At 31.9% G+C, this 15,555-nt stretch overlaps 2 protein-coding genes across 2 annotated transcripts; one reads left to right on the top strand and one right to left on the bottom strand.

Moving 5' to 3' along the window:
- Positions 1 to 958: 958 nt before the first annotated feature.
- Positions 959 to 4,709, top strand: LOC125847709 (metal transporter Nramp3-like). Its single transcript, XM_049527376.1, has 4 exons — positions 959 to 1,647; positions 2,347 to 2,483; positions 2,603 to 3,255; positions 4,194 to 4,709. The coding sequence occupies exons 1-4, from the start codon at positions 1,106 to 1,108 to the stop codon at positions 4,407 to 4,409; spliced, it is 1,548 nt and encodes a 515-aa protein (XP_049383333.1). The 5' UTR covers positions 959 to 1,105; the 3' UTR covers positions 4,410 to 4,709.
- A 2,238-nt stretch (positions 4,710 to 6,947) lies between these two features.
- Positions 6,948 to 9,023, bottom strand: LOC125848584 (lysine-rich arabinogalactan protein 18). The gene is made up of 2 exons (XM_049528465.1): positions 8,323 to 9,023; positions 6,948 to 7,265 (listed from the first exon to the last, which is right to left on the bottom strand). The coding sequence occupies exons 1-2, from the start codon at positions 8,947 to 8,949 to the stop codon at positions 7,191 to 7,193; spliced, it is 702 nt and encodes a 233-aa protein (XP_049384422.1). The 5' UTR covers positions 8,950 to 9,023; the 3' UTR covers positions 6,948 to 7,190.
- Positions 9,024 to 15,555: the final 6,532 nt, after the last annotated feature.

The raw sequence follows: 15,555 nt of genomic DNA, 5'->3' as shown, positions 1-15,555 counted from the left end.
GAATTGTGACGGAGAGAGAATTTTTATTTAGGGCCCGTTTGGCCATGCGATATGGTATCATGAGATGAAATTGAAGTTTTGTTTGGACATGTGATATAAAATTTTTGTGTTGTATATTTTCTTATAAACATAAAAATCTCATAAGTTGTAAAACTATTAAAATAGCCCCAATTGTTTATTCAATCTTATCAAATAAACAAAAATTTATAAAATCGCATAATAAATTATTACAAAGCTATTTGTTCTCCACTTAAGTAATTGTTTCATCTAACTTTAATTTAATTAAAAAAAAATTGAACATAAATTGTAGTGTACTAGTCTTTAATATAATCCTCCCACATAAAACATACAATTTTCTCACATTAAACTTGCATTTCTCGATCATGTGACCGAGAAGACGAATCAACATTGTTACTTTGAGCCATTTGTTGGTCAATATCATCCACAACTATATTTTCATGCTCATAGACCATAAATATTTCATCACTTAAACAATCGGTTGGTGTGAGTTAAAGTGACTAAATGTTGGTGAGAATAATAAATTTTATGTCGGTAAGTAATAAATTTTAAAAAATAATGATGTGATTATAAATTTTATTTACATATAAAATAAATGGTTAATAGATATAAATGTGAGATTGTTTTAATAAAATATAAACTTGTGAATTAATTTTTATATTAAAAATATCTCAAATCATGATATGGAATTACCATATCATGATTTTTGGAGAATATGGAATCACACCTCATGATATGGAATTATGAGATAAAATCAACGTAAAATCACATGTCCAAATGCTGATTTCATTTCACGATATCATAGTGTGATATGATATCACATGACCAAACGCCTACTTATTCTTAGCTAACTTCACATTCACATTAAAGGGACAAAAAAGCAAAAGAAAAATAGGTTCAATATAAAAGAGTAGCGTGATGGTATTTTTCAAAGCATAATGGGTCTTATCGTCTAAAAAGAAAAACCAGAAAAGATCCAAAGACTCCCACTATAAAGAACCGAACCCATCTGTAACTTCTAACCGCAAAATCTTCTTCACCCGTTTACCTTCTCTGTAATATTAATTAATATAAATTAAATAAATAAATGCCTCTACACGATGAAGAAGAACACCACCAATTGTTGGCCGACCGACTACTCGATTCCAACGAGGAAGAATCTGCCTATGATTACTCCGATAAAGTCCATATTATCGGAGTCGACGAAGAACACGACGATGATGATTTTACCAAAACTCCTCCTTTTTCCTGGAAAAAGCTATGGGCTTTTACTGGGCCGGGTTTCTTGATGAGTATAGCCTTTTTGGATCCGGGAAATCTTGAAGGAGATCTTCAGGCAGGGGCTATCGCTGGGTATTCTCTGTTATGGCTACTCTTTTGGGCTACGGCTATGGGATTACTTGTTCAGCTTTTAGCGGCTCGTTTGGGTGTCGCTACTTCTAGACATTTGGCTGAGCTGTGTAGGGATGAGTATCCTAAATGGGCTAGATTGCTTTTGTGGGTCATGACGGAATTGGCTCTAATTGGGGCTGATATTCAAGAGGTTATTGGAAGTGCCATTGCGATAAAGATTTTGAGTCGAGGGTTCTTGCCTCTATGGTCTGGTGTTGTTATCACTGCTCTTGATTGGTATTTTCTTTTTTCTTCTCTCTTGTTCGCTCTGTTTTTTCATGCATTTGAAAGCTTTGATTGTTAAATAATACTACTCGCTCTGTCCCAATTTAGCCACTCGGCACAGAGTTTAAGAAATCCCGTGGTCTTAAACTTATCTGTTACAATGTTGGAATTGATGTGTAAAGAGACAATCTTTATGTGACAGACTAAAAAAGACGCTTAAATTGAGACACAGGTTGTAATTCATTTGAGCTTTGACTCACGAAAGGCCTTTGCTTGTTGCCTCCTTTTGATTCCGTAACTTCTCTTCTATGTACTTAAATATAACTAATGGAGAAGTGGAGGATAGAGGAGAAGAAATGGTTATACTTTTGCTAGGTTAAATAGTTAAATAGTGACGCACTATAGTATAGTGTTTAATTATTTTATAATGATCTGTGAAATGGATGAAGATGATTCATGTAGCTGGCCCAATTAGTTTTGGATTGAAGTATAGTTGAATGATTGACTTTTTTTAAATAATTGTCTCCATCAAATGTTGCATTGTATATTATCAAGACTTTGGAACCATATGTGGTTCCTTCATTTCTTTTTCTTTTATTATAAAACAGTTTTCGCTTTTCCTTTGAATAATGAAGCACAATAATGATTTAGTCGACTGTTTAATTGCCTATTGAGCTCAAGAACCGCCTTTCCAATCTTTTTCTTATGCAGCTTTGTATTCTTATTTCTTGAGAATTATGGAGTGCGGAAGCTGGAAGCACTCTTTGCCGTCCTTATTGCAGTTATGGCGGTCTCATTTGCGTGGATCTTTGGAGAGACGAAACCTAATGGAGTTGAACTTCTTGTTGGTGAGAAAATGCAGCACAAAATATAACTGCAATATTAATATCTGCCATTTTTCAAGTGTCCAAATCATAAACCATTTTTATGCATGGCCTTAAATTCTCCTGATCAATTGTAACTGCAGGTGTGGTGGTTCCAAAACTGAGCTCCAAGACAATAAAGCAGGCGGTGGGAATTGTAGGGTGTGTTATCATGCCTCACAATGTGTTTCTACATTCTGCCTTAGTGCAGTCCAGAGACATTGACAACCGTAAGATTGGCAGAGTTCGAGAAGCACTTAAGTACTACTCCATAGAGTCGACAATTGCCTTGGCAATTTCATTCATGATCAATCTGTTTGTTACGACAGTGTTCGCGAAGTCATTTTATGGTAGTGAAATAGCCAATAGCATTGGCCTAGAAAATGCTGGTCAATATCTTCAGGATAAGTATGGTGGGGGATCGTTCCCCATCCTTTATATCTGGGCTATTGGATTGTTGGCTGCTGGACAGAGTAGTACTATTACTGGGACTTATGCTGGACAATTTATCATGGGAGGTTTTCTGCACATGAGGTTGAAAAAATGGCAGAGAGCATTAATAACAAGAAGTTGTGCTATCGTCCCAACTCTGATCGTTGCTCTTGCTTTTGACACCTCTGAGAAATCATTAGATGTTCTCAACGAGTGGCTTAACGTTCTTCAGTGCGTCCAAATACCTTTTGCACTGATCCCCCTTCTTTGTCTTGTATCCAGAGAAGAAATCATGGGTGTTTTCAAGATTGGCTCTTCTATGAAGGTATGTTCGTATCTTCAAACGTTCTGCTCGAGTGAACTGATTTTTTCACAAGTCAGAATTGATGTATTACTTAATTCTTCTCCTATTGAATTTGGAATTTATCCACGAAAATAACATTCATCATTTGACAACAGGTTGGGGGATCAGAATATCTTTACCTTTAAATTATCAAGATCTTTAACTTATTTCGATACCACCATATAGTATAGTTATTTATACAGGATTTTCTTAAAAGAAAAGGAATACCTAATTAAGTTTAACTTTTAATTTGGATGTGGACAATGGGCTGAAGTTAGAGGTGCCTTTTGTCCCACTCTTTGATTTGTGTTCTTTAAATGGTGCATTTCTCCACTGAAGTTGCGACATGCCCAAACTTTTTTCCAGTTTGTATGAAATCTAAATACTCTTGGACCTAGACAGAATCTGCTGGTATATTTGTTGAGAATTAGGTGTCATTGTTAGATCTTAGGACTTGGAGCACCTTCTTCTTTCTGTTATTTGTCCGATTGTGTCCTGTCTTTTTGCTAACGTTTATAGAGTATCAGCAAAGTACATTAAGATGTGGGAATTGTCTGGTTCAACATCATTTTAGATTTTTACTTGTCTGGGAGATAGAATCTCCTACATTTTATTTAATCTTGATCACTTGATTCAATTGACTGAATAGTTTCCACGGAGCTGCTATAGGCGTAGATGCATAGTTATGCAGATTGAGAGCCTTGCTTGTTAATTTTATCAGCTTTCATAATAATAGATAAATATTAATTATGCTTGGCAAAACATACTGTCACATGTTTTGTTAGACACAATCGTCTGGGATTTTCATCGTCTCTTAGAATGAATATTTGTGTCGGGAATGTAATTTCTATGTGATCCAACTTTGCATGCTTAGTGGTTCTGATACTGCTTACATCTAATATTTCTTCTGTTCCTTTTAGGTGATATCATGGCTAGTGGCTGTGCTGGTTATGTTGATTAATGGCTATCTTTTGATGGACTCTTTATCTTCTGCTGTCAGTGGGATGTTGTTTACATCTGTTGTAGTTGCATTAACGGGTGCATACATTGCCTTCATTGTATACCTCATTTCACGGGGAGTTACCTTCCCCAATTGGTTTGTAAAAAACAGAAGTAGCTCAAGCATAGATAATTGATATATGTTATCAGCAGAAAGCTGAGATCATGTTGTATCCTTTTAGTCGGAGCTTAAATATTTAGCCTTTATACAAGCTATAGCCTTCCCCACTTCTTTCCGTTAAGAAGTGTTGGATTGTTGGGTTTGCTCTATGAAGCATTAAGAGTGGGTTTGCTGTGATTACATCACATGTTTTTGGGTATGCCTAATTGAGACAGTGACTTTAGCACCTGCATTAGGGAAATTAGTTAGAGCTTGTAATATTGATCCGGCAGTTTTAGATTTTGATGGAAAATAAACACACACTGTTCTCTGCTAATCTCAAGTTTTGTCTTTGGAATTCTGTTTAGGAGTCTTACTTGTTAGGGATTTCGTTATTTTCTTGCATTCAAATCTGCTTATATTAGGCTAAAGTCCACAGACTTCTGGCCTTTAAAAATGCATAACTGGTGGGGCTCTTGATCAGTTTTGAGTTTTGGGGTGTCAAATTCAGTCTACAAAACTGTAATTCCTTCAATTGGGCCAAGTATCAATTGTGGCTGTGTAGTAAATTACAACCCGACGTATTTGGGCTATCTAGTTTACAAAATACATACACAACATTTAAATACTGTATATTTCATATATACTATACACAACATAAACTGTCGACGTGAGGTAATGTAATACTTCAGCCATGTTGGTATGACTAGATGACCGAAGTGTATATTTACGTAATTCCCATTTAAAAAATCTCTGCTTTCGATTAAAAATCGAATTACCTTATCAGTTGAGTTTTATTTTCGTCAGTTGTGAATTCTTTTGTTGTTCTGTGTTCTCTTTCGGAAGACACGTAAATCGAAAGAACTGGTGAGTGAGTGATGAGGAAGAGTAATGTATAAAAATAGATATAACAAAAGGGAAAACGTATTGTTGAAATCAAGAAACATGATAAGAGTTGTGCTTGATTTTCTTTCCTAAACAGAAGGAGTATAAAAGGTTTTTGTTTGAAGCCTCGTGTTTAAAGGCTGCTTTATTTAAATAAATATAGACCATTAGATTTTAAAATTGACAGATGTCATTAAATTGAATATGCACTGGATCAACTGGAGAAATTATGTACTGGAGAGGAGCCCCTTCCCGCAATGGCTCCCCTCCATCATCCCTTCCCTCCATTTCGTCAAGTGCATGTCTAGATTAGAGACGTGTGTCATATTTAAAGTTTAAAGGTCAAGATTATATTATATTAACAAATATCATAATCATAGTTAAGTCAACTAATTTTAAAAAACTACTCTTCAAATTTGATAAGAATTACAATATATTCTAAACAAAATTTGACATTTATTATTATCATTAATTTCATATTATATTTTTGTAATTAATTATTAAATTGTATAATATTTAAGGTGAGAATCAACTAAACAATTTATGTACTAGTAAACTTTGCTCTTGAAATATTATATATACTATATTGAGAAACAAAACAAAAAAGTTAAGAATTATCAGTGTGGAAAAAAATCATAAAGTAAAAGACACGAAATAAAAATAAAAATAACAAGATGAAAGGTTTTTAGAATTAAACGTAAATACTAAGATTATTCCAAGGAGAAAATGTGGCTATTGTGTTTGAAGGGGAAAAAATATAATATGTTTTTTTTTAATAAATGTATTCTTTTATTTTTTTCTTTTTTTTGTGAAATAGAAGAAAACATTGTTTTAAATGCAAATATTTTTGAAGATTATTATATATCACATTAAATATAAACGTTTCATGTTCTACAATTTTAATATTTAAATTTAAATGAAAAATATAAGATGAAATTAATGATATTAATAAATATCAAATTTGTATGGAATATATTGTAATTCTTATTAAATTTGGAGAGTAGTTTTCTAAAATTAATTGACTTAACTATGATTATGATGTTTGTTAATTTAATATAATATAATCTTGATCTTTAAACTTTAAATATGATACATGTCTCTAATTTAGACGTGCACTTGACGAAATGGAGGGAAGGGATAATGGAGAGGAGCTGGATCCATAAAGTTGGATGATACGTACAAGAGACATTTATTGTTAAATTATTATGGTTTCCTTTCTTCTGCATTAAGAAATCAATAAGTTACTTTAATTTACTTTTTCCCAAGACTGATTCAAAGTTTAATATACAGATAAAGTTTAGAATTTCTTTTGACTCGTTCACAAGTTTAAGAGTTGTCACTACTCACTAGTAAACTCGACCAACTTAAATGATTGCTACAAAGGCTAAGAGCTTCCTACTTCATATAATAAACTATTTTTATACAGATACCCCTTCACAAAATTTTAATAATCGAAGTTGAAATTTGGAAAATCACTAAGCAGTCGTTTGATAGTATGCATAAGAAAGTTATTAAATATAGTGTATTAGTAATATTGTTATTAAATAACGTTGATATTAATAGTTTTTTATTTTCTTAAATTTTACAAACAAATTAAAATGGGGAAGGTAATAAATAAATAAAGTGCATTAAAAGCAGAGTGCAGAGTAAGTTGTGAGATGAGAAATCGACAAATAAACAAATGAAATCTTCTATATAAATAGAGGAAAGTGCGAGTCCAAAAGGAGTAAAGTAGTGAAGACTAGGACAAATCTTCGACCCTTACACTCCACGAAAGAATATAAAGAAAGGAGCCAATGTGGCCAAATCTCTAAGCAGATCCAAATGAGGACCCCTTGACCATAAAGCACCATAAATAACCAAAAGATAAATTATACATGTCAAATATCAAAATACTGGACAAAATATGTTTTTGACAAAATAATTAAGCTCTTTAGAACAAGAGCCAGCTCATCATAGCCCATCCAGCTACCAAACTTCCCAGCATCTTCAATTTCTCTGCTCCACTCTGCATTAGATCCCCACAATATATTAATATCTTTGTTATTAATTTTTAAATATTAATTCAGATCCACAATATGTATTGTAGTGATAAAAATAATGCAAATACACAGTACAAGCCGTGCATGTGCATTGATTGATCCTACATTATTGTGTTGCCTCGTGCTTAGTGACCTTTAATGTTTCTTTGTCCAACTTATTACTGTTGGGTTTTGAAGTGAACACTACAACTACTGAAGATTGCAAGAATCTTTTCTGTCACCGTGCAGCGAGCTAATATATATATCTACGCCATTAATTAATGATCTTCCACCGACACCATATGCCATTCAATATAACAAAAATAGCTCTATATTGATAAAGAATTGTTGAAAAAAAATCAGCGTTAGTTAACTATAGTATCGCTATCTGCTTTAGAAATATTTACTAAAAATGTTAATTGCCTAAAAAAATATAAATAATGATTAAACAATAAAAAATGATTTTTAGTGAGTAATCCGGGTTACCCAACACAGAAATACCATTTGAAGGTAAGTCAAAGTAAAAATTAAAGTCTCATCTTCATAAGTCATCATGAACAACTGATAGACCTGCCCTTAAAATAACCAAATTATGAAAGCTGTAAAACGTAAATGTCTTTAGGTTGACTTACGTCACTCCCCACCGACGAAGCTAACATACACTACGACACCATATTCATACCAATTAGTATGAATCAATAAAATGTAAATGTTCTCAATTGCAGGCATATATGCATATACAATTATTGCCCGAAATTTGAACTTATGGATCTTAGAATTGTTATATATTTCTAAAAATAAATTTAGGATTTGATCAAAGCTATCGAGTTCTGGCAAATGAACTTTAGATCCTCTGTATGCAATTAGCGTAAATCATATTCATTTGGAATTACGAGAATGCAGATAAGCTAAAACTTGTAGTACTATATTATGAGCAGTTACTGGTTGTATGTATTACTAACTGGATCTGGATTGGCACTAATTAATGATCCAGACAGGAATAGAAGATTAAAACTTTTAAGAAAAATTAGGAAGAGATCGTACCTCATCGTTAAGAGATGGGCTGGGAGCTGAATCGGAGTCCATGTTAGGTCCAGGAGCTTCGGAAGGAGGTGCAGGTGGGCTCATCATATCGGGAGAAGGTGCTGGTGATGCATTGTGTTTCTTTCCCTTTTTCTTTCCCTTTCCTTTTCCTTTGCTGGGAGCCGGAGCTGGAGTTGTCTCCGAAGCAACAGGTGCAGCAACTGGAGCTGCAGCCGGTGGAGTAGAAACAGCTGGTGGTGTAGCTACCTCTGGAGCTGGAGCTGGTGGAGATTGTACAGGTGCAGCTGCTGGTGGAGATTGTACTGGTGCAGCCACTGGAGGAGATTGTACTGGTGCTTTAACTGGTGGAGAACTTGCTGGTGCTGATACGGGTGCAGTAACAACAGGGGTAGTGGGAGCAGTGGCTGGAGCGGTTACTGGAGCAACAGGAACAGCTGTAGGTGGAGCCGAGGCTGGTGCTGTAGCGGGAGCAGGTGATTTGGGCTTAGTTGGTGCAGCAGCGGGTGGAGTAGTACCAACCTTAGCACCTACGGGTGCTTTGGCTGGTGCTGCAGCGGGTGTCTGACCCGTGACACTTGCTACTACAATGCACAAAATTGAAACTAAAAATACAAATTTCCTATCCATGGTGGCTAATATTAATCAAAGAAAATATAGAAAGACAGTAGTAGGAAGAGAAAAAGAGAGGATGATTGATTGTGTCTAAAGAGTGTGAAGTTAAGTGCATATAAGTAGGCAAGTTAAAAGGCATAACGGCTAGAGGAGGGTCGTCATCTGGGTGGGTCCATGCAAAAACATACAAAATGAACCTCTTAACAGGCTGGATTTAGAAGGAAAAAATGGGCCCAATAGGCCATGTGATTAGGTAATGGGCTAACCACGTCAGGTGTTTTGGGTTATGCAGAGTCTAGGTGATTTCTGCAGCTGGAGGTTTGATTTGTTGTCTTCGATGGAATGCAAAGGTTACAGCTGGAACATGGCTAGATGTAGGACCCGTTAGGGTCACGAGTAAATCAAGTCCATACGCGTAAGCGATGATTGTGGAGAAGATTAACAAGTAATTTGCACCGACAATGGTAGGACCCTAACGGTGTTTTCCAACTATTTTCGAGTCACGTAACATTCTTCTACAAAATCTTTTTGAAAACGAAATTAAAATTTCTTATAGTTAACCATTTTTTATCGAAATTTTCTAACAAAAATACTTATCGAAAAGTTTTTGTCACCATCTCACAAAGTATTTAGGCTCTTCAATTTATTTAGATCGTAATATTTCTTTTTTCCTTGAAAATTACTATTTTTCAGTTATACAGGTAAATCCATAATATAGATTTAAAAAATGTCATAATATTAAAATTTAGATGTACTGAGGTTTGAGCATTGAATTTTAAAGGCCACCATTATTGGCGAGACTGAGCTAGGGTGGGTGTATATGCTTTCTTAATATTGCCCACTTAATTAGTGTTAGTGACCAAGGAAGTACTGAAAGACAGCAACATTGACCTTGCCTTATTGGTCGCGCCTATAAGAGAGAAAACACAATATTAAATTGAACTCATCACTTATACCCAAAATAGATAGAGAAAAAAAAACCCAAATATACACCTAATATAAGTGATTTATTTTATATTTTCCCTATGTTCATCTATCGATGCATGAAATTAAGTCATTTTCTTTTGTTTCAAATATACTCCTTCCATTAATGGCTTTGGAGAACATGGGTTAGATTTGGCTGATATGGTGGAAGCTACATAGTGTTTAAACATTATTCATAAGTATATTAATTTGAGCCTTCTCGATTATTTGGATCATTTATTTACATATGTGACTCGATCTACTATGACAAATGTCAAAGCTAAGATCGATAACAATCAAAGGGAGGGCAAATTTTGGGAATGAAAAATAACAGCAGATTTAGTCATTTGATATTTTTTGCAAAAGATAATTAAAATTAAAATAGGAGACATTTTTTGTACTGTTATCTTTTTGTACTGTTGCTCCATCTAGAATAAACCAATGGCCAGTTTTGCTTTTGAGTTACAGGCAATAGATGACAAAATTGTTTGTATTATGACTTATTCATAAGAAAAATTGACCATATTTCTTTCGAGCTGAAGCAATTGTTAATCAAAACAGAAATTTGAACTATTTGACTAACTGTGACTGTAGTATGTTTGAGCTACTAATAAATGCATCTTTGTTCTAAAAATAAAACAAAGGACAAAATTATCTTATTTAAAAAATAAATAGTCAATTTTTTTTCCTATATCTATATATTCACTTAATCATAGGTGCCCGTGTTCTGGATGATATGATGGGGGTAACGGTAGTATTTGATGATTGGCGGACATGGGTCCATGACAATTTGTTTATGTCCCATTTTTTGCTTGGCATATTATACTAGAGAACCACAGAATTATTAATTTTACAGTTGGCCTAGCTAAATCCTTTGAATTAATATATTGTAATTGAGCAAAAAAGTAGCTAAAGACAGATACAAGGAAAGAGATAGACAACTCACCCAATAGTAAAATAATTGGATGATATACAAGTGGGCAAAAAAAGGTACAATCAAATTTATGTACAACAACCATCTGATATGCTATAACGCTATTATTTTATACTATATATTCTCTATTAGCTTTTTGTTTTCGTTTCTTTCACCTCACCTTGATTGAACTGAAGGTCTTTCGAAATAGTTTTTTAATTTTTATTAGATAGAAGTAAAATTTGTATATATTCTACTATTTTCAATTTTAAGTCATGAAATTTCACTAGACTTTTGTTTGTTTGTTTATTACTCTCTACATGTTGTTTATACATGGAAATGTTTCATACAATTAAAAAAAATTAGACAAATCACGTTATTATAAAAAGATTGGACTATAGTAGAAATATGAGGCATATATTTATGGCGAATGATGAATGATGATTGATCTGTTTGGGATTCAAGAAACTCTAAATAGTATACGCGTGAATCCCAATGGTTGCTGTAAGAAGCAGCTGCTTTGTTTATATCCATTTACAAGATTTGGCAGAAGTGAGAAGGGACAGTGACCATTCCCCAACTCTGTTTAATCTTTTACTATATTGGGAGAAAAAAGGAATAAAACACGGCGTCTTGTATGAAAGAAACCTGCACTATGTTTTTTTTTTTTTAAATTAAAGTTTTAATAAGACAGAACCCGATCTCGATTTTCTAACCGTTATAACGAAGATAATTAATACTGCACATGAAATTTTAGAATTTTCAAATTTTACGATAACAATTATGTTTTGATTACATGGTTGATAACTAGGCTAGACTTTTTGGAGCCGAGGGTCTATTAGAAATATTTTTCTTACTTCATAAAGGTAGAAATGAAGTTTATGTTCATTCTATTATTTTTAAGTCCCCTTACGAGATTGCATTTTTAGTATGTTATTGTTGTTATTATTATTTGTTGTTGCTGAAAAGTAACTAGCCTAGACTATTATTCTTTAAGTCCCAATTTATGTGACTTACTTTTCTTTTTAGTCAGTCTAAAAAAAAATGACACATTTCTATATAAATTAACAATTTAACTATAAAATGTCTATTTTACCCATAATGAAATGATTTACAGTCACACAAATTTCTATCATTCATTTTGGACCACAAGTTTTAAAAGTTTGTACCAGTAGCACAAGGGCACTTCTATGTTTTCCATGAGTGTACTGTTAACTATATCCTAATTTCTACCAGCTTTTCAAAATAGATATACATATATACATATGATTCTTTCGAAAGTTAGCGGTTGCACGTGCACCCCCTTTCTATAGTGTGGGTCCGCCTCTGTGTCTTTTATTTAAATTTGTTCCATATTTTGATTTGGCACCGATTTTTAAATCTTGAGGTCTTTAATTAAATATATGTCAAATATATCAAAATATTCTTTAATCTTGTGATATTATATGTAGAAAGTTGAAATTAAATAGTTGCTAAAAAAACATTCTTTTTAAAATATATTAAAAAGAATAGGACAAATAAATTAAAACAAAAAAAATATTCTACTATGTTTCTTTCCTTCCCGGCGAACTCATGCTTTTTTTTGCCCGAGCATGTCGCAACTAAAGAGGCTTAACGTAAAAGGTTACGTTGGAAAAAAAAATCATAAGAAATTTTTTCTTATATATTCATCCAATATTCGTAGTTTATTGATATAATAAATTTGAATTCGTATTGACTATAGTCCGTTAATGAAAAGTTTATTGCCCCCTAGAATATTATTTTGTAAACATAAAACTCGAATGTGAAACGAATTAAGGGTATTTTATATATATATACTAACTTTGGTGGTAAAGCACTATAGTCTATACTAATACTAATCCTATTTCATTTAACTCGCAGAATGAAATTTAAAAAAATATAAAGGGCCTTAATTCCATTATTCCTCTTTGTCTAAAGTAGCTGCTTCTGCAATCTTTGGATTATTTTTTTATAAGAGACGTGGCACGTTAATAGTATAAGTTGCTAGAACTTGTTGAAGAAGAAAGTAAATAGGGATAGAATAACCATATCCCTTATGTCTCACTCAAGAGCAATTATTCTAATTTTTCCAATCATAGACTTGCCTTTAATTTCCTTTGCTTCCACCTGAAATCAACTATACCAAGTATATTTATGCAAAAAAGTTTCTCCTTTTGTTTTCTTTAAATAAATAAAAAAAGTGTAATGCGATTGGGTGTTGTAAAACTAGAAAAAAAAAAAACTTTGCTTCATTTGGAATTCAATATGATGCAATCTTAGATACTCTGATAATCTCACAATTCTTTTTCTCTATATATGGACTTGATTCTTTTAATTATTTATGTTGAGATTAGACCAAAGGATGAAATGTTTATACTATTCCATCAAGAAAGTAACAAATTGAAATAGAAAATATAATATCAATGTTAGATTTAAAATGACGTATACCAATAAATAAAAAGTTTGTTAAATATCTTATGTTCAAATATTACGTACGAGTTATTATTGAATTTCTTTAACAGAGAGATTTAACAACTTACCTTATATGTTGTTAGAGATGATACACACGACTCTCGTTGATTGTGAAAGGATTTCCAAAAAATTTCAATGATATACTTGTTCGGTTGTTCCTCATCTTTGGTTGTTCAGGCCCATAGACTACTTGGGCTTGAGCCCAATGATAAAGACCAATAATAAAAGAGAGAGTTTCAAAGTTAAATCATTTAAAGTTGGGCTTTCAATCCATTTATATTGGAAGAGTGAATCTTCTTAGGGCAAACTACATAAATTCCACTAGTTTAGGTCCAATTACTAAAATTTTTGATAGTTTCAAATATTACTTCCTCTACCATATTTCATGTTTAGGATACGCGAGTTGGAATCTGTGAGATACATGTATCTGTCGAATTTTAAAACTGAGATACATATGTTATTTGTTTAAATTAATTGGTTGTAACTGAGAGAAGTAATTGAGGATTTTCATAATACATGGAAAATTAATTTTGAAAATTTAAATTAATCAAATCCCTTAATATAATGCCAAAATCAAGGAGTGAATATATGTTTAATTAATTTCATTTTATTATTTTTTGAAATAATAAATTCATTAATATTGATAATAAAAGACAAAAAAAAAATGCATATCTTAGTCATGTAATTCGATTAATTTCATTTTATTTCTCTTAAATTAATAAATATCTTAATTTGATGTATCTATTGTCAATATATGATGTATCCAACCAACTAAACACTTAGATACATGAGCATCATACATGTACATCCATATGTAACATAGAAGTATCTAGATTTATTTAGTGTAATTGTATCTATTTATATAATCTAATTTTAATTTCATGTATTTTTTATATGTATCTATTATTAATTTGATGTATCAAGTATTAGTTTCATACATTATATTCAAAAACATATATCTCGGATACATAATAAGCACAATACATAAAATTATGTGTATCTGAAACACACAAATATAGGAACAAATCACAATGGTAGACTATTTGTTAACATTAATCCAAAAAAAAAAGTAAAATATTTCAAAATTCTTCCCTTTTTAGCATCTGAATTTTTTCCTCATAGATACATATAATCTTAAGTCAGATACATGAACTCTTAACTAGATACATAATGTGTATCCAACATTGTTCCATATCTAATGGTGTATTTATTCTGTTTATTAAAACTTTACGTAATTCTTCCATCTTGATTGAGTCGTTCCTATACTTAGATCTATTCTCGACTTGAATGTTGATGGATGAAGAGTCAGTCCCTACAATGAGAAATTCTTGAGCAAAAATAAACAAATAAAACTTGTCTGATTTAGTATAATATTATTAATGTGTAGTACATTTAACAAGAATCATCCGATTTTGAGAATGGTCAGCCATTAAAGTGTTTGAGAAACAACAAAATCAAAAAATATAAAACCTAATTTGTAAAACTTTTTAAAATTGAACTTAAGAACATTATGAATTTTAATCTGATACAAAACCACATGAGAATAATAAAACAATAAAAACAAACCTATATGCAAAATATTGATTTGAACATGCAAACATACATTGAGAGAATGAAGGAATAAAGAGGGAGAAAATGAAGAAAGAAAGTGGGCGGCGGGACATGGGGTGGGGAAACGGCGGCAGATGGGAATAGAAAAAAATTGACTTGTAAATGACCATTAATTAAGGAGTTTAAATTTAAGATAATTATCCAATACTATATTTAAGAAATTTGTGTATCTAATTAAATCTTTTAAAACATATGGTATAAATATTAAAAGTGGTAATATGTGTAATTATATTAAACTAGAGGTAAGTATAGTATATCTGGTAGTGATGTATGTGTGTTATGTAGTTTTTCCTTTTATTTTTATACTACTAATCGATAGCCTGTGCGGTGCACGGGCCCAAGAAATATTAATTGTATATTTATAATTTATTTAAGTTGTATGTATAATCGATCAAGGGTAGTAATACTCTATAAATAATAATAGACTAATTTTAAAAATAATTAATTATGCTTTCATTTATTCAATTCAATGACCTACTTTTTCTCCCATATATTTTCATTTTATTTGAATTTATGAAGGTAGAGTTGTGTGTGGTTATACTTTTTATAATAACGTGTGTGTTTATTCCCATTTCTTATATATGATGATATACATTTAGAAACTATATAAAAATACTTAAATTCTGATATTTAATAATTTAAAATATTAAAAACAAAAAGAA

This window comes from Solanum stenotomum, chromosome 12 (genome assembly GCF_019186545.1).
Source record: "Solanum stenotomum isolate F172 chromosome 12, ASM1918654v1, whole genome shotgun sequence".
NCBI classification, from domain to species: Eukaryota; Viridiplantae; Streptophyta; class Magnoliopsida; order Solanales; family Solanaceae; genus Solanum; species Solanum stenotomum.
The sequence above is the reverse complement of the archived record's forward strand: the minus strand, read 5'-3'. Positions and strand labels throughout refer to the sequence as shown.